This window comes from Euprymna scolopes, chromosome 23 (assembly GCF_053919585.1).
Source record: "Euprymna scolopes isolate OS-2025 chromosome 23, ASM5391958v1, whole genome shotgun sequence".
Lineage (NCBI taxonomy): Eukaryota > Metazoa > Mollusca > Cephalopoda > Sepiida > Sepiolidae > Euprymna > Euprymna scolopes.
In genome coordinates, this window is record NC_136504.1 from 43,808,408 (window position 1) to 43,832,007 (window position 23,600).

A 23,600-nucleotide genomic window follows, 5' to 3' on the forward strand; every position below is an offset into this window, starting at 1 on the left:
ACGCTCCTAAATCTATAATGATCTCATTCATTTTCATTTAGTCCTTTGTGATGTTTATTACAAATACATTCAGCTTGTTCAGCTTCAGTGCATTGTGGGAATTTTTGATAACAGTTCAAATTAACAGGTGTCTTTGTTTTGGAATCTTTTTTTTTTATGTTCTTATAAAACCGTATGCTTTTTTTTTTTAAAACCTGTTTGCTTCTGTTGGGGTATTGATCCCCACCCCCACCCCGATTCCTTTTTAGAATCAAGTAGACACAGGCCGGACTAATATGTACTAAAGAAGCAATTTGAATGAAATTTATTTGGTTTAGCTTCTTTTTTTTTTTTTTTTAACGTCATATCACCCCCTTTTCAGATTATTTAATGCTGACTACAGTAATTTTGGAGAAAAAATATTACGCTTCAAGTTCCTTTATATCTTCATATATTTATTTATGATCATTGGTTGCTTTTTTTTTTTTTTTTTTTTTTTTTAGCATATCAACACGATTAGGGTTAGGGTTATACAACTACAAGGACTTGTGATTTATCTAACACCTACCCCATATAAATCACATAATCGACATAATCCTGACGCACTTGTCCACATTAGACTATCGAAGTTAAGCAACGTTGAACCTGGTCAGTAGCAGATGTGACCATTTGGGAATAGCAGCCACTGTATGTAAAACATCGACACCTCTCTGCAAGAAATGCAAAACTTAACAAATATCATCATCTCCCCCAACGTGGAAATGTAAGCGACTGAGAGCCGCTTGTAAATTTGATATGCCCATGAAACTTCCTTCTCCAGAGGAAGTCAGTTCAACTTGTCTAGGGTGAATGTGAGCTCAGTACAGTATGGTACTCCATGTAAACTACTAAAATTGAAATTCTATCATGCAAGGAAACTTACTCACAATTCTACTGACTTCATTGTACAAAGATGCACTGTATGAATAATGTCTGACCTTAATTAATCAGCTTATTTAATGCCGAACTCAGCAATTTTTTGTGGAAGAAAGTTTCTAAGCTTCAAACATTTATTCATGGGGTTTAGTTTAGTAGTTTTGTAGAGGAACATTATTGCTTTTGCTTTGACTTTGTAGATTAGTTTTGCAACGGGAAAGAAAAAAAAACAAAAAAAACAATAACATCAATTTTTTTTTTTTTTTTTTTTTTTTTTTGCATTTTAGGTTAGGAAGCCAGTATCTTCAGACAGCCTAATCTGGTAGCACTAGAAAGAAATTTGTATCACATTAAAAAAAAAAGGAATAATTTGAATTGCCCTCAACTGAGTGTTGATGTAAGTGTCGGTGAAGGTGGCGAAAAGATGAGTTCATTGTTTATCAAATAATAATTCGTCTTGTAATCATTAATGTGCGAAATGTTTATGGATTCATTGTGTGGAGTCATCAAAGGACACGTGATGTCATTTCACAACATTCGCTGCACATGATGCCGCCACAATCGACATCTCTCAGGATTCACATCAGAAGTTGGAAAAAAAAAATGTATCGTTTCGAAAAAAAAAAAAAAAAAATGAAATATAAAATAAAAAAATTAAACAGAAAAAAAAAATGGGATAAAAAAGAAAAGTAAAAAAAGCAGACATTTCCGATGGGAATTTGGATTTTGTTTGAGACTTTTATTGGAACAAAAGGTTGGGGAGAGGGCTGGCCAGATTATTTATGGATGCGTATATGCATGCGCGCGTGCATCAAAACACAATTACCTATGTAAATGCCTATGTTTCCTTGGAAGAAAAAAAATGTTGTATGTAGTGTTGGGATGATTAATAAAAATCGGAATCGGGAATCGAAAAACTTGGAACTTTTGGGGTATCGGAATCTGTATCAGAATCAGAAAAAATGTGCCCGTTTTCTGATGTTCAAAACAATTCTTTTTATTGCCTTTATATGTTTATTTTTGGTTGAAACTTAATTTTCAATGGCTTGTATCAATGATGAAATGACAAGTGTTTATTGATTTTGAATACCAGTGAAACTAAAATCTACACGTCACACCTTTTAGTGTATTGTCCTGTTTACGAAAATTATATATTACACGTTTTTATTGCAGTAATCCAAACCCCACACTAAAAAAAAAAAAAAAAAACCCTCTATACTTAGAAATTTAAAAAGGATCAGAATCGGTAATTGTATCGAAACCAGGAAAAATATTAGAATCGTTCCATCACTAGTTGTGTGTGTGTGTGTGTGTGTGTGTGTGTGTGTGTGTGTGTGTGTGTGTGTGTGTGTGTGTGTGCGTGCGCGCGCGTGCTCGCTCACGGGGTGTGGGGGGGTTATATGAGCTCCTGATGTTGTGTTGTTTAAGCAAAATTATATTAAATTCACTGGAGGAATATTCTAGTAGATTTATCAAAATGTCAACACTGGCATTAATATTTTTTGTTTTACGTCACATCGGATTATTTTACGGTTCTGAATATTTTAGATGAGGATTGGTTATTCATATTATATAGATTCTTCAGACTACTGTTCTCACTTTAAGGCCTTCTTCAGATGCATCTTGTCAAACTAGTGAATCTTTCCCAACTGAGGGTGATATTGGCAAAGTGTTGAACAACGGGGACTGAAAATCTAGGTGCGCCAGGTTAAATCCAGTTCGCTCCAGAGAAACACTTCCATCAAACTCACGCGCGATCTGGTTTCTAACTTTCTGGGGAGGATGTAAATAATTTCTATTTAAATTACTTTTCATTTAATTATAGGATTATGGAAAAAAATTGAACAAGCAATGTTTTACTTTTATAATTTCTATGATAAAAAAAAACACTTGTGGTTATAGTATCTTTCTTTAAAAGCATATCCAAATTACTTATATAGAATCTGTTTTCTGTTGGATTTTCTTTAGTTGTAAGCATTGTAAGTTATACTACAGAGACGATATTTTGCATTTTTACAGCTATTTTATTTTCTATTTTTTTCTGTTTCATTTAAGTTGCTGCTGTTCTTGTTTGAGTATTATTTTTTTCAATATTTCATTTTGATTTTTAATAATTTTTATAACTTCCCACTACAACAGTAATTCAATGTAACTATTTTTGCTAAATATCTTATGACTAATACAATTTTGTAGAAAGTATAGGCTAATTAAGTTTAGGAATTTATGGCTTAGTTTAGTTTTTGCTATTTGATTTAATGAAAACCACATTATTTTCCTATTTGTTTTTCTAAACCTGTTATTAGATGTTCCAGGTTTATTGTATTTAATGCTAGTCTTTCTATAACTATGAACCTTAGTGTTTTTATTTTATTAAACTTTATAAATTTCTTAATTTGAAGAGCTTTTTCAATGGATTTTAGTATACACTTAATAATTTTTTGAGGGTGGTTAGAAAGTGGATGAACATAAATGAGATTGTCATTATTTTTCATATTCGGTTTGTATAGTTCCTTATCAAAATTAAATTAAATTAAAAATTATCTCATGGAAGTTTACTTGTTTGATATTAGATTTTTTTTCTACCGTAAGACCTAACCTTTCACATTTAAGACCATGAGAAGTACTAATTATAAATAAATCATCTTATCTATAGGGACCTATTGTTTCCACATCGGGGTCAATGGCAAGATTATATGAAATATAGGTCCCTATTAAATCGAATATCTAAGCTGAGTTTAAAGTGCCCATTGAGATGTCAAAAAACTGATCTGATTACTTTTTGTCCATTATTAGTTGACAGTTGATCTACAACTCCTAATTATGACAACTTCCTTCTCAGAAAAGAGTCTAGCGAAGTGCATAACACTCTAAAAAAGTCATTTGATATTTATGAATAGTATTTCATAATGTTAAAATGGATAAACAAATATTTAGCTTTCTTTTAAATTCTACAAGACTATTTTATATTGACTGCAATATTTCCCCATTGGTTCAATCTATAAGTGCTGACAGTTTACTCTCCCTAATATTTTAAGTGATTTTTTCCAATCTGTAGTTGGATTCATGAGACTTGTTTCATATGGAAATCGAACTTGTGGTTTTTAAAGCGTTTTTCTTTGAATTTTCATGTAACTAATATTAAGTGAATCAATTATAATTTTGCTATAGCAATTTATTATTTCAACCAAGTTAAGGTTTGATTACTAATAGCCTTTTGTAATGTTTTGGTCAAGTAATTTGTAATATTAATGTTTTGTAAGTTTGTAGTAATTTCGAATTTTATCAGCCTTCACTAATATATTATTTAGAATCGTTTATTTCCTTAACTGTTCAACTCAATTTCTTTTGGTATGGGGTTTTTCCTTCATGGAAGGTAACATCCTTTGATATTTTGAGCAAATTATATTAAAAAAACTAAAGTTTTTCAATAGAAAGTACAGGATTTTTGCTGTTAAATCTGATGTGACCATTTAAATCAAAATCAAATTCAATTAATTGGCAAAAATAGAAAAATGCAAAAAGTCATTTAAAAAAGATAGATGTGTACATCTGTATAGGATGTGAATGTTTTGTTCAAGGCGACTTTAATTCTGGATATGATAGGCATCGTCATCGTCTGGTAGGCTGTACTAAAAAGCAGAAACACTACCTTATTCTAATGAGATGAAAGCTACTATGATATATCTTTTTTCTGGGTGTGATGTAGATCATTACAGAGCTGAGAGGGAAAGATATGTAAATACCGACGTTATATATACAACATGAAAAGAAACTGGAATCTTAGGACGATATTTATCATTCCAGAAATTATAGGAACACCTGGACTCATGAAAAAGAATTTCAAAAATTACCTGGAAAATATACCTGTGAACCAAGTGCAAAAGAGATTCAAGCAATTGCACAAATGGATGGCTAGAATCTTTAAAAGGTCTCTCGGTTGGAACATATGAGATAATAGGTGAATGTCTAGCATCCAGCAGGATGCTCTATCTCTAGTCAGAACAAAATAAGAAAATTGAAAAGACAAAAATCCTTTCTCTTTATGATCTGTATAAAAAGATACTCCTTATTTTGTTTGGAACTGAAATATTTTCGCAAAGGTATGAAGATTTATGTTGTTCATGTATGTAGGCAATAAATCTCAAACACACACACACACACACACACACACACACACACACATACACACACGAGTGATGGGACGATTCCAATATTTTTCTTGATTCCAATACAATTGCCGATTCCGATTCTGTATAAATCAAAATATTTAACTAAAAAGGTGTTATTTCTGTCCCGATTACTGCAAAAACACGGTAAATGTACAGATATTTTCTCAAACGTAAAAAAATACATTTGTGTGTGGAAGGGAAGGGCTGATCTATAGAATTTAGTTTTATTAATAGTTTAAAATCAATAAATATTTATAAAAATTTAGTTTTTACTAATATTTATAAAATCAATAAATATTTATTATTTCATTATTACTACCAGTAATGGAAGATTTTGTTTTAAACATAATCAAATAAAAATATAATTAAAAGAATCGTTTTTAGCATTGGAAAATAGGCAAAAGATTTTCCGATTCAATACCAATTCTCCCAAAAAGTCCCAATTTTTCCGATTTCCGATTATTGGTTCCAACACTAATCTATAAATATAAAAGCGAAAATGTGTGTGTATGTATGTATGTATGTTCACTTTTTGTGTATGTCCGCAAAAGGCTTTTTTGTTGGGCTTCTCGATCGGCTCACTACTTCTCAAAACTTTTTTATAAATGTCTAAATGATAATATCTACGAGTTACGAATGGGGGTAATGTGTGTATTTAATTTGCCTGACTTTCACGTGCTATTTTTCTAGATTTTTAGATTACCGCGTGTTTCTTTCGCTTTTCAGTATAAAAAGACAAAATTGGATTCGAATCGGCAGTTCCCTGGCCCATGGAACGTTTGGTCAATGTCGGCTTTTCACCGTCATATCAGACAATTGCTTTTGTCTGGACACTCCCCTAATAAACGGGAGAGCTGGTTTTTCCCAAAGTTGGGTAAAAACAAACAAACCAAATTTTTGAGCTCATTAAAAACTGTCCCACAGAAAATGTTAACCACTGAATAGCTATTGCTTACATCATTGTAACGCTCGCAAAAAATGTTAACTCCGCTACTTCTACTTGACCTCATTATGTCATTAAGTGTGGGCACCTTTCAATTCTCTTCCTACTTAAATAAATTCAAACATCTTTCAGTAACTTTTTGCTGGCCGAGTTGTTAACGTGTCATGTTTTTTTCACATTTTATTTTCCAACTTCGCCTCAGGGCTTCAGGTTCGATCCTACCTACCTACCAAAACCTTCTAACCCCCGTGTTTCTTTTTGATTAAAGAGAACACACACCTCAAAATACCTGGGCAACGCCGGGTACCCCTGATAGTCTAATATATAAAAGCGAAAATGTGTATGTGTTTGTGTGTGTGTTTGTATGTCCACCAAAAACTTTTGACAGACACAACCAAACTTGAAAAATTTGGAATCATATTAAAGCTCCAACCTTCGGACAAAAAATATTGAAATTTTGGCCCCAACGCTCAACTCTAAGTTAGTCATCTGGCCGTTTTTCTGCAGGGAGGAGGGGGGGGGAGTGACATTTTAACGTTAAATACTATGTAATTCTTATTATTTAAAATAGATTCTAATGTTATTTATATATATTTGAAAAAATGCTTAGTCATGTCACATGATATGACTTTTATACATACATTAATCACCTTCGAAGGGTAACCTGATATTATAACTTAGAGTTAAATATTAATTTTCGAGTCGAAAAATTGGTATTAACGTAATTATCGCATTTCAAAATGTAGAATACCAAATTTACACGAAAATCGAAGGGGGGGGGGATAAAAGTATAAGTGATTGAAATTTTTTTACCAACGAGGATCGAATCGCTATATCTTAAAATATAAACAATGCATTTCTCAATCCACACATTGCATATAGGCGAGTAGGGTGGAAAAGGGGGGGGCATAGTATGAGTTAATCAACGTTTGTTTCACTACAGGCTTATACTTACACAGTTTAATACTATACGAAATGTTAGTTAATGGATATAGTGAAATCCCAGGGATAACGTTTGTTTCTCAAAAGCTTGAGGTCCCAGGATTCCCTCCTCCTTATTTTCAAGTAACCGTATTATATAGCATAATTTATTACCGAACATTATATTCTATTAAAACAGATGCATATTATATATTTATCATGTACTACATTGACACAAGATGTCATATTCCAAAAATCACATGGCTGAACTGCTGATTCCAAAAAGCAGGTAATAATCAGTGCATGCTAGGAGCTTATTTGTAACATTTCAGAAATCACATAAATATATCAAGTAATCCTGAGTTAAGAAGGATATGGGACTAAAGTCAATCGAATGCTGATACTGATGCTACACTAAGGAATTCATGTTTAAGTAATATGTACTAGCAGAATACCCGGCATCGCCAGGGATTGGATTAGATAGGTGGATATATGTACCAGCAGAATATCCGGTGTCGCTCGGGATTGGATTAAATAGGTGGAATCATGTAATGGCAGAATACCCGGCGTCACCCGGGATTGGATGAGATAGTACTAGCAAAATACCAGGCGTTGCCCGGGATTGGATGAGATAGGTGGATGTATAAACTAGCAGAATATCCGATCTTGCTCGGGTTTGGATGAGATAGGTGGATATATGTACTAGCAAAATACCCAGCGTCGCTTGGGATTGGCTGAAATAGGTGGAAATATCTACTAGCAGAATACCCGGCGTTGCCCACGATTGGATGAGATAGGTAGAAATATGTTACTAGCAGAATAGCTGGCATTGCCCAGAATTGTATGAGATAGGTGGATACATATACTCGCAGAATACCTGGCGTTGCCCAGAATTTGATGAGATAGGTGAATATATGTACTAGCAGAATACCTGGCATAGCCCGTGTTTGGATTAGATAGGTAAATATATGTACTTGCAGAATACCCGACGATGCCCAGGATTGGATGAGATAGGTGGATATATATATACTAGCAGAATACCCTGCATTGCCCAGGATCAGATGAGATAGATTGAAATATGTACTAGCAGAATACTCAGCGTTGTCTGGGATTGGATTAGATAGGTCAAAATATGTACTAGCAGAATACTTGCCGTCACCCGGGTTTGGATTAAATAGGTGGTAAAATATATTAACAGAATACCCAGCATCACCTGTGATTGAATTACATAGGCAGAAAAATATACTAACAGAATACCCGGTGTCACCAGGGATTAAATGAGGTAGGTTTTTTTGTTTTTTTTACATGGAGGTCACCACTTGGTTGAATTATATACTAGCAGATTACCTGACATCACCCAGGATTGGATGAGATAGGTAGATATATGTACTAGCAGAATACCCAGCATTGCCCGGGATGTGATGAGATAGGTGGATATATGTAATGGCAGAATACCCCATGTTGCCCGGGATTGGATGAGATAGGTGGATATATATCCTAGCAGAATACCCGGCGTTGCTCGGGAGTTGATGAGATAGGTCGAAATATGTCATAGCAGAATACTTAGCATCGCCTAGGGATTGAATGAGGTAGGTTGATTATATTCTAGCAGAATACATGGCACTGGCCAGGATTGAATGAGACAGGTGTTAATATATACTAGCCGAATACCCAGCATCACCCTTGATTGGATTAATAGGTGGAAATATATAATAGAAGCATACCTGGCATGACCTTGGATTGAATTACCTTGCTCAAAATATATACTAGCAGAGTACCTGGCATGTCCTGGGATTGAATAACCTTGCTGGAAATATATACTAGCTTTGTACCCGTCATCACCTGGTATTGAATGACGTTGCTGGGAATATATACTAGCAGAATGTATCAAAGTTATTATTTTAATAAGAGTGGGGTGATAATGTGGGTTGAATCATTAAAAATGTTTGTCGAAATTAGTAACATATTCAAGAATTTTTAAAAATGATGAAATATGAGTTATTTGATTGGTGTGTTTGTAATGAAATAAATGGCCTAGGCAATGTATAAAAGTTATTATTTTAGTAAGAGTGGGGCGATAATGTCGGTTAAATCATGAAAATTGGTTGTCAAAATTAGTAACATATCCAAGAATTATGAAAAATGATGAAATCTGAGTTATTTGATTGGTGTATTTGTAATGAAATAAGCAACTCAGACAATGTATCAAAGTCATTATTTTAGTAAGTGGGGGGGGGGTCGATAACGTCGTTGAATTGAAAAAAAATGATTGTCAAAATAAGTAACATATCCAAGAATTATTAAAAATGATGAACTGTGAGTTATTTGATTGGTGGGTTTGTAATGAAATAACCAGCCCAGAGAATGTCTCAAAGTTATTTTTTAGTAAAAGAGGGGGGGGGGGCGATTATGTGGGTTACTTCATTAAAAATGATTGTGGAAATTAGTAACATATCCAAGAATTATGAAAAATGATGAAATGTGAGTTATTTTGATGCTGTGTTTGTTAAGAAATAACCAGCCCAGACAATGTCTCAAAGTTATTATTTTAGTAAGAGGACTATGTGGGTAAACTCATGAAAAATGATGGTCGAATAAGTAACATATCCAAGAATTATGCAAAATTATTAAATATGAGTTACTTGATTGGTGTATTTGTAATAGAAATAAACAGCCAAGACAATGTCTCAAAGTTATTATTTTAGCAAAAGGTGGCCGATTATGTGGGTTAACTCATGAAATATGATTGTGGAAATTAGTAAAATATCCAAGAATTATGAAAAATGATGAAATGTTAGTTATTTGATTGATGTGTTTGTAATGAAACAAACACCCTAGCCGATGTATCAAAGTTTTTTTTATTTCAGTAAGAGGGTGGGCCGAAAATAATGTAAGTTAAATCATGAAAAATGGTTGTTGAAACTAGTAACATATCCAAGAATTATGAAAAATGATGAAATGTGAGTTACTTGATTGGTGTGTTTGTAACTAAATAAACAGACAAGACAATGTCTCAAAGTTATCACTTTAGTAAAAGGGACGATTATGTGGTTTAACTCGAAATTAGTAACATATCCAAAAATTATGAAAAATGATGAAAAGTGAGTTATTTGGATGGTGCGTTTGTAATGAAATAGCCAGCCTAGACACTGTCTCAAAATTATTATTTTAGGTAGAGGTGAGCGATAATGTCGGTTTAATCATGAAAAATATTGTCGAAATAAGTAATATATCCAAGAATTATTAAAAATGATGAAATGCGAGTTACTTGATTGGTGTGTTTCTAATAAAATAAACAGCCCAGACAATGTCTCAAAGTTATTATTTTAGTGATGGGAGGGCGATGATGTTGTTGAATCGAAAAAAAAATGATTGTCGAAATAAGTAACATATCCAAGAATTATGAAAAATGATGAAATCTGAGTTATTTGATTGGTGTGTTTGTAATGAAATAAGCAACTCAGACAATGTATCAAAGTTATTATTTTAGTAAAAAGGGGCCGATTATGTGGGTCAACTCATGAAATATGATTGTGGAAATTAGTAACATATCAAAGAATTATGAAAAATGATGAAATGTGAGTCATTTGTATGGTGTGTTTGTAATGAAATAAACAGCCCAGAAAATGTTTCAAAGTTATTATTTTAGTAAGCGAGGGATGATAATATGGGTTGAATTATGAAAAATGTCGAAATTAGTAATATATCCAAGAATTATGGGATTCAATAAGACACGTTCGCATATATACTGGCAGATTTCCCGGAGTCACCCGGGATTGAATAAGATACATGCAAATGTATGCAAGCAGAATACACGGACGCCTGGGATCCAATGAAATAGTTGCAAATATATACTAGCAGAATACCTTGTGTTGCCTTGGATTGAATTAGATTGATTGAAATATATACTAACAGAATACCTTGCGTTGCCCAAGATTTAATGAAATTGATGGAGATATATACTAGCAGAACACCTGGTGTTACCCGGGATTGAATGAAATAGGTGAGAATATATATTAGCAAAATACCTGGCATCACTTGGGATTGGATGAGATAGGTGGAAATATATATTAGCAGAATACCCTTCATCATCCCGTATTGAATGAGATAGGTGTAAATATGCAGAAGCACAATACCAGGCATCACCCGAGATTTAATAATGCAGATGCAAATAAATATTAACAGAATACCTGGCATCACCTGGGATTAAATGATATAGTTACAAATACAGAATAGACAAATACTTGGGATCGCCTGGGATTGTATTAGATAGCTGCATATATACACTAGCAGAATACCCGGCGTTACTCAAGCTTGAATGAGATATGTGAGATAATTTATTTGCAATATCCTCGGCATCGCCCGGGATTGAAGGAGATTGATGGAAATATATATTAGCAAATTTCTTAGCGTTGCTCGGGATTGAATGAGATAGGGGCAAATATATTAGCAGATTAATCAGCGTCACTCTGGATTAAATGAGGGTGGTAAAATATAAAGTTTGTACCGGAAATGGCTTAAACAATTTTCTATCTCAAAATTAATTTATTTGTGAAGTCGATTCTGGACATGGCTTAAACAGTTTACGATCTTAAAATTAGATTAATACATATATATTTTTGGTTTTTCTATGAAAGTTTACTAGGCCAATTTCTGTAGGGGGATGATCTATATTTTAAAAAAATTTTTATGTTATCATCCAGGAATGATGTGATGGCTGTAGTAGTGGGTAGAAAGAAGCACGATTATGTTAATTTTAAACATGCTCTTGATTTTTTTGGGGGGTTGGGGGGTTGGAGAAAGTAATATCCGTTCTGGGGTAAAAAAAAAAGTATGCAAAATTGTTTCATATATGTATTTAAATTACCCGTCTTAGTATAGGTAAAATTATTTTAAATATGTGTTGTATATTCACCGTCCTTGCAAAGGTAAAATTATTTCATATACATGCTGTAAATTATCTACCCTAGGTAAGATACAATTATTTCATATGTCTAATACCCGTCCTAGCTAGGTAAAATATTCTTTTGCTCGAAATAGCAAATGATACATAGACATTAAAAATTTCATACTCCTAAGAATTACAAATATATTCAAAATCAAATTCAATTTTCTCATTGTTTATACGGTCCCAAGCAATGCCAGGTAGTCCCGCTATATAAAAGCGAAAATCTTTGTGTGTGTGTGTGTGTTTGCATGTCTCGCAAAAACTTTTGACATGGGCCACGGATTTTCGCCAGATAAGTATCATTTTAAAGCTCGAACCTGAAAAATTGGCCACAAACATTAATTCCTTCACGCTAAAATCATCAGTTTTGTACAAGGAGGGTGTAGCAAAAAATCGTTCCTTCATTTTGCCTTTTTCCACGACTACTGCGACGATGACGTCATGTTTGACCTAGAAAACGTTCATGTTAGTTTAACGTGCTGGTTTTTTAAACGTTTCATTTTGTCACTACTTAGTTTGTTTGTCTCTTTTGCGTACGCGTAACGCGTCAAGCTTTTTTTTCAGCCTTAGCCTCGAGACTTCGGGTTCAAGCCCACCTTCCAACCAAAACTTTTATTTTTCTTTTACACCTATAAACACCGGGGCTTTTTCTTAGCCCCCACCCCTACACACACAACGTTGTTATCTTAAGATTGCATGTTCTTTTTTTCTGATTTTTTATTTTTGTTTTAGTTTTTCCGATTTTTTTTACAGGGGTATTACTTACCCCCCCCCCCGATACACACACCTACAAACACCCGGGCAACGCTTTTTTTTTAAAAGCTTTTTGCATGAGGCTTCCCACATCGATTAGATTCTGCAAGAAGATTTTGCATACTTCCCAGATCGTAATATCTCGCATTCAGGAACGGACATCCTTTCTTTTCTTTTAATCAAGTAAAATAAAATTCCCAACATGCCGTCGTCTCCAGTGTTTGTTTGTCTTTTTCATATAAATAAAGCGAAACTATTCGAATCCAAATGCCAATGTCTGGCCATCGCCCGGATAGTATCTGTTCTGTAATTGATCCTTGGTCAGTGTGGGGGAAACCCTTCATACTGAGACAGTTACTATTTATTTAGATATTGCCAGAGTGCCCCCTTTTTGGAGGAGCTGCCCCCCCCCGCCCACATTAAAAACTACCTTGTATCTAATTTGCTTTTCGTGGGAGTTTTAAAAGCAATGCCATGTTTTGTTGTTTGATTGACTACGTTAAATTTGAACGCTTTGAACTTCCGGTCGCGTCATGGAGTAGCGGTAAGACGTCAGATTTTCTTTCACTTTATTTTCTGCCTTTGTGTCACGGGTTCAAGCTTGCCTGTCTACTACTACTTTTTTTTTTTTTATTAGCTGAACACACACCTACAAACACTCGGGCAATACCGAGCACCTACGCTAGTATATATATATATATATATATATATATATATATATATATATATATATATATATATATATATATATATATATATATATAAGTGAGATTTTACCCTGTACTGTTTACCAGAATTTATTTCAAATAAAAAAACTGGAGTAATTAACAATCATCTCACACCTATTCTATATCTTTATAAAAGCATCATTCACGAATGCAATGCAGGAAGTATTGTTGCCGCATCTGTTTATTTTTTTATTTTTTATTTTTTTTTACACAGTGATCACCACTTATCAAGGCCCGGAAGCCACTCAGGGATAAGGATTATTGCAAGTACATTATGTTAGTGTGGAGATTTGATGAAGTGTTTACTTAAGGGCGCGGTTCCTTAGGAATTTGTTAACGTTGGACTTGAAGACATCCAAGTTGTAGTCCAGTGGGAAGCAGGCAGACGGAACAGAGTTCCACAGGTGTGCAGTTCTAAGAAAGAAGCTTTGTTCATGGAATCCGCGTTTTGATTTAGGCACAGATATAGAGTGGGGGAAATTTTTCACAGTGGATTCAGCTAGACAGGTGTTTTTCGTTGGTGCAAAAACTGTTAATCTCATTGACCGTTATCCTTGAGTGTTCTTTTAGCACTGATATTATATTCTAAAAAAAAAAAGAACAAGAAACAAAAGTATATCCTTATGAAATCAGTTGATGCTGTTCCAGGCAGCTTGTCTCTTAACATTTACCCGTTTTCTATATATTAATACAACTCGGAAATTCACTTGTTTTTTTTTTTGGGGGGGGGGGGTAAAAAAAAGATTGACAATAAAACCTGTAAGTAAAATCGTGTTCTTACCTTTCTCTTGCCTGACAAAAGGTGGAACTCCCACATAGTCGATACTAGGACGTTGTCCTTTCTGTGTAAGATTGAGAGTGGCACTGAAAGAGGCAAGACGACCAAGATGAGTATCGGATAAAGTATTAGTTATTTACAAGGTTTAGATGGTCATGTGATAGGGCCAAAAATGGATTGTTATATTCGATGCTACAAAGACAAGGCTCATTTCTTTAACAATCGTCAGAAACCTTACCAATCACCGACTGCCATGATTGATAGAAGCCTTTTCGAGAGTCCAACATTAGGTCTAACATTCACAGGTAACATGAATTGGAACAAATAAATAGAAGATACTGTCAAGTCTGTTGCAAAAAAGGTGGGCTTCCTTTACCAGGCTAGAAAATGTCTCTCAAATGCCAGTATCCTATATGTTTAGGGCGCCACCATTCACCCATGCATGGAGTATTGCTGTCACATCTCGGCTGGTGCTCCAACCACTAGTCTCTTCCTCTCTGACAAGTATTTTCCTCGAGAGTCCAACAGGGATATTACTCTAAATTTATTTACGTTTACGCCTTCATATTTTAAATATTATTTCACACAAAAAAGTTCCACACAAAAAGAACAGAAACGGAAGATATTTCTTTTCCGGAACCTGTTGAAATTTTGTACTCGAAATTTGGTGAAAGAGACAGCCTTTTTCATACAAGATATAAGTGTTTAAACATCCAAAAAGAAGAAACTGATGATATTGTCACATATGCGGGTAAAGTCAACGCCCAGTGTAAACTATTTAAATTGAAAGATCTATTAGTGGATATGTTTAAGTGTTACATATTTGTCCGGGAACTGACAGCACCGAAGGACAAAGATTTGAGGTCAAGAATTTTATCAATTATGGAGAAAGATCCAGAAATGAACTTGCAAAAAGTGACAGAAGAATGTCAGAAGTTGATGAGTGTGAAAAAGGACATCATTAGGATAGAGGGGGGAAAATGTAGACGCACTATCATTAGATTTTTGTGATAAAACAGTTTCACAAAATAGTCCGTTATCTGCAGTTTGCTGTATGAAAAGTGTTTCAAAACGCTTCTGCTGAACCAACATCTGTTTTTGAAAGTCAATTTGGGCTTTTTGCTGAGCGATCAAACTCTTAGTTAACGTTTTCATCAATGCTGCTATTTGTTCCGAAGCCATTTTTTTTTATGCACAAATATTAAGTCAACGTGTACACAAAATTTTGTCCAAAAAGATGCTCACCTTCACAGATTTCGTTACGAAAAAATTGTCAACACTGAGAAATGTTCAGAAAAATTCACCGTACAAAATATCAACACTTTACAAATTTCAAGAGATCCTTTGTGTTTTTTTCAAATACACGTAAACTTCTTTTTTGAAAATTTTCGTTATGAAAGAAAAGCAGTCCCCACAGTACTATTCATTTTCTTGGTTTTTATCATATTAACTGTAGTGGAGTCGGGGAATGTGAAAGTAGGAAAACACGACGACTGGTGAGAATACGAAGAACATTTATATCCAGAACAGGGTTAGTGATACAGGCAGATTAGTAAGTCTTGCCCTGAACTATGTTCAGTTTCTGTTCTGTCGCCTCTTGGATCTTCCGACCACTCTGTTGTATCAATTAAGATAAAAATGAAATGTAATAAGTCCCCAGACGTACCTCTCCATCGTACAGTATATCGATACACTAAGGCTGACTGGGATAGCTTCCGTACATTTATAACTGATCTACCTCTGCATTCCATATTTAAAAAGGATGTGTCCTCTATAGTATTAGACCTGACGGAATGGTTAATTGTAGGTATTGATCGTTTCATATCCTCAAAAAAGTTTCAGCAAAAACCTAACAGCCAACCATGGTTCTCTCCAGAATGTGCTGCTGCCATTGCGCACAGAAATCACTTTTTCCACTGTTTCAAACGTAATAGATGTATGGAAACTAAAGCCGCTTTCAGGACTGCCAGCAACCATTGTAAGAAAGTAATAAAGAGCGCAAGATGGTTGTATGCTCAATCTGTTAAGTCCAAAGTAGCTGAGCAGCGGCTTGGTTCCCACCAGTTTTGGCAAATAGCAAACAGAATTCTGAACAGAAGTGTGCGCTCCATTCCAACTATCATCAATGGACCTGAGGTAATCTCGTCAGCATCAGACAAAGCCAAACTCTTTGTCAAGAACTTTGCAGCTAATTCTACCTTTTGCGATCAAGGCCGCCAACCCCCAATATTTCCTCCTGTATCTGAAAACACACTATGTGATATACGTATATCTGTACGTGATGTTGCCAAGCTAATCAAAAACCTTGATTCCAGTAAAGCAACTGGCCCTGACGGTATTCCAATTATTGTACTCAAAAAACTTCAACCTGAACTAGCGCCCATACTTACAAAACTATTTAAACGTTGTCTTAAGGAGAATAGTTTCCCATCTCCCTGGAAAATTTCATCTGTATGCCCTGTATTTAAGAATTCAGTTGATCGCTCATCCCCCTCTCAGTGCAGGCCAATAAGTCTCCTGTGCGTCATGAGTAAGTTGCTGGAATCTGTGTTAAATACAGAAGTAATCAACCATCTCAACAAAAATAACCTTCTTAGTGACACTCAATATGGTTTCCATTCTGCTAGATCTACAGCAGATGTGCTTACAGTTATATCTCATAGGATTAGCAAATCTCTCGACGGAGGCAACCTTTCTAGGGCAATTGCTCTTTACATATCTAAGGCCTTTGATAGGGTATGGCATAAAGGTTTACTTCATAAGATCTCTAGCTATGGTATAGCTGGAAATGTTTTCTCAATTATTAAATCATTTCTTTCTGATAGGTTCATAAGAGTAGTAGTTGAGGGGCAAAAATCAGAAGCCCACAGTATTAATGCCGGTGTCCCTCAGGGATCCATCCTGGGCCCAACTCTTTTCCTGATCTACATTAATGATCTTCCAAATCACATCCTTAAATCATTTGTAGACATTTATGCTGACGACACTACCATTTATGGTAGCACATCTAAGACAGTAAACGACCAAGTTCTCTCCAATTCTCTCTCCTCTGATCTTGAGCATGTAGTACAATGGGGAAAGGAGTGGCTGGTTACTTTTAATGCATCTAAAACCAAGTTTCTCTCTTTACATCATCAACATTCTGATCCACATCTGGCATCAATTGAAATGAATGGCTCTCGTCTTCAGGAGGCCTCAAGTTTTGACAAGCTTCTGGGCTTGACCATTACTCCTGATCTTAAATGGAACACGTACATCAAATCTGTTGCCAAGGCCGCTGGAAAAATGGTGGGATCTTTCTATCGATCCAGTAGATATCTCACTGCTGATGCAATTCTCTATCTATATAAGAGCCAGGTACGTCCAAGGATGGAATACTGTTGCCACATCTGGGCAGGAGCTGCTAGAAAGGACTTGTCCTGCCTTGATAGAGTTCAAAATAGACTTCGTAGCCTCGTAGGAGATGTCCTTTTCTCTTCCTTGCAACCTCTATCTCACAGAAGAGATGTTGCGAGTTTGTCTCTGATGTATCGTTATTTTCATGGAAAGTGTTCGACTGAGCTTCAATCTATGGTCCCCCCTCGCAAAACTTTCACAAGAAACACTCGTCTAGCTGTAAACACTATCAATAATTCCCCCCACTCTTTATCTGTGCCTAAACCTAAACGTAGATTCCATGGACAAAGCTTTTTTATTAGAACTGCACGCCTGTGGAATTGTCTTCCGTTTTCCTGCTTTCCGGCTGACTACAATATGGTTGTCTTCAAGTCTAACGTAAATAAGTTCTTGATGAGCCGTTCCATATAAGTTATCAAATTTAACAAATTTTCATTACTAATGATTATTATATTGTCCAATTTCTACTGTACACTCTTTAACCCTTATCCTTGAGTGGCCTCTTGGCCTTGATAATGAGTTGATACCTATGAAAAAAAAAAAAAAAGAAAATGTCCAAAGTGAACAAGTTCTAATTGAATCGTCCCCCTAAGTAATCCAAGTTGCAAAATTCCCACTGTTTACTATGCTAAAATCACAATGACTAATGTATACCTATTAACCCTTATCTTCGAGTGGCCTCTGGGCCTTGATAAGTGGTGACACCCTTGTAAAAAAAAAAAAAAAAAAAAAAAAGTCCGTGGGGAGTCGTCTCTGTATGACATCTGGATAGCTCTCATTGAGCGACCTAGACTTGCTGCTTATATGGCTACTGGATAAGTCCATCTTAGTGATTATAAGAGTGTGTATGTCCCCACAACATTAAACAAAACACATCCGGATCGCTTTTCAAAAACGAATTTGCAAAACAAGATGAAAAATACTTCTCATGAAAAAAATTCAAACAATTTACATACGTTATTACGTCAACTTTTCTGAAGTTCAAAGAAAAAAAAGCGGAGTTTAACTCGTCAGTAAGAACATAAAAATTGATGACAGCTATCAATCTTACGCTTTCTATGAATTTTTTTCTTCAATTGGATGTAAACTTTGAGAGAAAATTTTTTTCAAAATTTCCTCAGACAATATGTGCCTTTTTTTCTTTTCTTTTTTTTTTTTTTTTTTTTGAGTAAATGAATTTACTGAGTTCATATCTCATCTTTATCGTCAGTTGATATAACCTGTGGTAACGATAATATAGGGATAATCAAGAAACAAGGTTCCGTGAAGAAAATAAAGAATTAAATATGTACTATAGGTTTAAATAAAAAAAGGGGGGGGGGTTATTAACGTATTTACAGAGAGACAATGTGTAGTGTTTATCGTGTTCAGTCCAGAGAGAGTGTGTCTCTCGTAAATCTGGTGACCGGTGAAGCGGTCCCTTATTTAAAATGTTCTGCTGGTGATTATATATCTCACCATAACAGTATAGTTCTAGGAGGTTCACCCTCCCAAGTTTTGCCTTCTTTCCTTAAGAAGTGGTTAGTTTATTGCTAATTGTCTGAGGCGCCCTTACCAGGAAATGGCGACGGGGTTGCCCAGGCACTTTTTGCAGGTCAGAGTGTTCCTCAGGGACGTTGACTTCGCAATTCTACCACTTTCTGACCCTGGTGTCTAAGTTCTTGCAGTGGGAGGGAATTCAACAATCCCCAACATCACTGGAGGCACTAATTTATACTATGGTTGCTTCTTTCTCCTTCTTGTGCCATATCACTAGATCAGGTTTAATAACTCCTGTTTCTCCTCTGTGCGTGTGTGCGTGTTTGTAAACATTTCAAAGGTCTCAAAAAAGATTAAAAAAAAAAAAAAACTGTTCTAATACACATGGTCAACCCAAAACAGAACACGCACTTGGCCTTCGGGGCAAGATCAAAGTGTAGTATCTGTTCTTCAGATGCTGCACTTCAATTTCTTGTTCTCTGTCAGTGGAGGAGAAATCCTTCACGACTGAGACAATTTTTATTTTTGTTCCTTTTCTCCACATTAAAAAACGACCCTGGTGTCTAACTCTGTCCCGTGGGGAGGCATTGTAAATAGGAACATAGGTAAAGTTTTATTACAATTAAAAGCTCAACTCTACTTTCCCCTCCCTTGTATAACTTTCAGGTTTCCTCTCAGGGTTTTTTTTTTTCTCTCTCCCAATTTTGCTTTGCTTGTTTCCACCCCATTTTTCTTTGATCCGATTTCCCCCCCCCCTCCAGCCCCATCCACAATAAATTGATGCTGAGGAGGAAGAGGAGGGGGAAGAGACCCATTGACACTACTATTAGAATCCCAAGATGCATGTCTCTCTACTCGCCAACCCCCCCCCCCTCACACCACTTCAGCTAATTAAAACTGTTGGTTTTATTGCCTTTGTAGTCGGAAACCCAAAAGATTCTTCATAGATATTCAACGATCGGTCCAGATGGAGGGATGACTAACTTGAACCAAGCAAGCCTACAGAGATGGGGAAAAGGAGGAGGATTGTAAAACCAACCCATCCCCCAAGCTTCCTGTACCCATATGCCTTATCCCCTTCCATCCCTGAGGTTTTTCTACCAGTTTTCAACATCCTTCATATTGGAAGCATTCACCAAATGTTTTCAATCTGAATCCAATAAAAGTGGGCATGCAGTCGCCATTATTATTTATTAATTAACCGGCAAGTAGAACGGAAAGGCTAGACAAGAGGGTTGAATATTGGGTGATCAGGGGCCCGAGGTTATATTGTAAGGACAAGATTATATATATATATATATATATATATATATATATATATATATAAATTACAATTAAATTTACCAAAATTATCCAAGATGGTAAAACTAAAGTATATTATAAATATTAAAGAATTAATATTTATAAAGTAATCTCAACCAGATATAAAAGCTCGATAAAACCAAATAGGAGATAGAGCTGCTGCTTATTATTATTATTATTATTATTATTATTATTATTATTATTATTATTATTATTATAATAATAATAATAATAATAATAATAATAATTATTATTATTATTATTATTATTATTTTTTTTTTTTTTTTTTTTTTTTTTTTTTTTTTTTTTTTTTTTTACCACCTTTTACCAGACTATCGATTCACGTGAAATCACCTTTTTCTTCACCATATTCCCTCTGCTTCACTTTACGTTATCAAATAAGATCTTTGACTTACTTGCAGTTTCCATCATACTTTTGTATGCAAAATCCGATCCCGCATTTTGCTAATTCCTACCCTCTGATGAGAAGGAAAGTATTTCTTCGAAACTCTGCGGATTAAGGACTATCCACTTATTAAGTGTTTCCTTTTCAGATTAAATATGTTTTTAACTCTTTTTCAAAGTGTTTTTTCACATGTTTTATTAACTATTTGCACTCTCTCTCTCTCTCTCTATATATATATATATATATACACGGTATAATCGCGTTGACACGGTTCTCGTCAGATCACCGAAAGTAAGCAACGTTGAACCTGGTTAGTACCAGATGGGTGTCCATTTAGGAATTCTAGGTATATGCTCTCTGCTTATCTCGGCATTTGTTTTCAGTCGTCCTGAACATACACTTCACTTGCCACTGGTATTTAACAATGTCGACTCAGGGTAGGTGTGGTTGGAGATTGCGCACCTCCTGCCACAAAAATTCCATGTGCAGGCACCCCTCCTTCATGGACATCCATAGTCTGTCAAAGACTGGAGGAGCCATATATATATATATATATATATATATATATATATATATATATATATATATATATATATAAATAAGGGAGTAGTCACCAACAATGTGTATTTTTTAACATTATTTTATTATTCCGTGTCTTGGTTTTTCATTGAGAATTATGTTTGGAGCATTGTAATAATGTTTTTAAGTCATTGAAATCGTTTACGCGCGTTTCAGACGGTCTGTGATGCGTCCTCATCAGAAATTATTTTCAAATGTGTTGGAGATGTAAAAATGGCGATTTTCGTAGTTAATTTGAAGTTTTTCCAAGGGGTGGAGGCTTGTAAGTGTTTATTATCCATTGGTATGCTGAATTTTTATTGCTCTTGTATTGGACTTGTGAGGGAGACCATTGACCTGGCTGTAGTCGCTATCTCTTTCTGCTAATGTTTTTTTCTTTTCCTTTAGGGTGGTGTAGGGTGTGTGTGTGTGTGTGTGTTTATGTGTGTGTGTGCGTGTGTGCTTTTATTGGTTTGGGAATGTGTATATTGTTTTATAGTATTTTGGGGTTATTTGCTTCCTTAGGAAGGCGGCTGTGGTCCAAGGTCGTTACTAATGTGTATGTGTGGGGAGGAGGGGACTGCCTCTTCTGAAATAAGGGTAGGGGTGCTTTCATTCTATTTTGATATTTATTTTTTGGATTCTTGGATTTTAGTATTGTGATTTTTCGTTTTAGTCTTTTCGGGTATTCCTTATATTATGTTTGTTTAGAAAGAGGGGTGTATTTAAAATAGGGGATTTTTTAATGTTTCTATTTATTTGTCTCCCCATGTGGGTATGGCCAGACCCAGGATCGGTTCCTAGTGTGGGGAAGATTTTGTTCCCCAGAGGGGGGGGGGCATTGGAGGGGCATAGGTATGGGAGGTGGATGATAAAAGGGATGATAGTCGTTTCAGTCATGAGGGGGTTCTCCTCCACTGACTGAGGAGGGAGCGAGGTGTTGAAACAGATATTATACTATGGTTCTAGGTGTCTCCTAGTGTTGTTGGTTTCGAGGTTAAGTAGGGTTGGTATTGTTCAGTGTGTTGTATTAGAGATAGGGGTGTTATGTCTGTGTGTGGTTGTATGCGCGCACGTGTGTGTGTTTTAATGTGTCGGTTCTGATTTATGTGTGGGTCTGTATATGTGTATGTGTATGGGTGTGCATGCGAGTGTACCTTGCATTTCATGTTTTTGTGTGATGGTATTAGGTTCTGTTCAGTTCAGGAGTGAATCTGGTGATGAAGTTTTTTTCCTGTGTAAGTAAATAAAAATAATTGTCTGTTTGGAAGATTGGCATTGTTTTGAAGCTGTTTCCACTGCATGTGTGTACGTGTTTTGACACATAGAGGTGTCTGTTATCTGCAATTTTGATGTTGCTCTTATGTAAGGTCACTCTATTGCTGAAATTTTTGGTGGCACCTATGTAGGATTTGTTGCATGTTGTGCATCTTAGTGCATATACTACATTTCTGGAGGTGCAATTTAGATCCTTTTTTATTTTGAATGTTTGTGCTGGGTTTTTGAATGTGTATGTGTTACCTTCTATTATTATGTCACATACTCCACATCGCGGTTTGTTGCATTTTGTAACTCCTTTTGTAGTATGTGGGACGAGTTTTGAGGAAGTTAGGATATGTTTTAAGTTTTTGGGTTGGTGTTTGCTTTTTATTATTTTTGTTGTTTTAAGTATGTTGTTTAGTTTTTCGTTCTGATTGAGGAGGATAAGGTTTTTTGTTATCTGTGTGAATAGTTCTGGGTTGTTTGTGTTGTGTGTAGAGACGTATGCTAGAATTTGTTCTTTGTTGTGTTCTTTTGGGGTTCTTAGTTGGTCTATTGAAATTTTTTCAGCCAGTTCAATACCTTTCTGTATTAGTGGTAGTGGGTATCCTCTTTTCCGCAGTGTTATTTGTAGTTCATTCAGTCTAGTTGAACGGAGGTGTCTGTCTATTACTATGGTGCAGACTCTACGTGCTAGGGAGTAGGGTATTGATTTTAGACAGTTTTTAGGATGGTGGCTTTTGAAGTGGAGGTATTGTTGAGTGTCTGTGGGTTTGTGGTAGATGTCTGTGATTATGTTGTTGTTTTTTATTGTTACTAGGATGTCTAGGAAAGGTAGTTCTGTAGGGCTTTGTTCTCGTGTGAAGTTTATTTTTGGGTGTAGATTTTGTAGCAAAGTGTGGAGTTCTTTGATATCCCCCCATGAGGTTCTCCAGAGGATAAAGCAGTCGTCTAGGTATCTTTTCCAAGATTTTATGAGGAGTGTTTTTATATTGAGCCCGTACTTTTGCTCTATCCTTTCATAAAGGGTCTCTTCTAGGAAGGCGAGTGTAAGGGTGGCATATG

General features: G+C 35.3%; 1 protein-coding gene across 2 annotated transcripts in view; it reads right to left on the reverse strand.

Moving 5' to 3' along the window:
- The window catches only part of LOC145245855 (MYCBP-associated protein-like), a 530,396-nt gene that overhangs the window by 382,138 nt on the left and 124,658 nt on the right, over window positions 1–23,600 (reverse strand). For both annotated transcript variants that reach the window (XM_080107561.1, XM_080107562.1), the window contains one exon: window positions 14,138–14,220. In XM_080107561.1, the coding sequence (XP_079963687.1) occupies window positions 14,138–14,220 (83 nt within the window). The remainder of the gene's footprint in view (window positions 1–14,137; window positions 14,221–23,600) is intronic.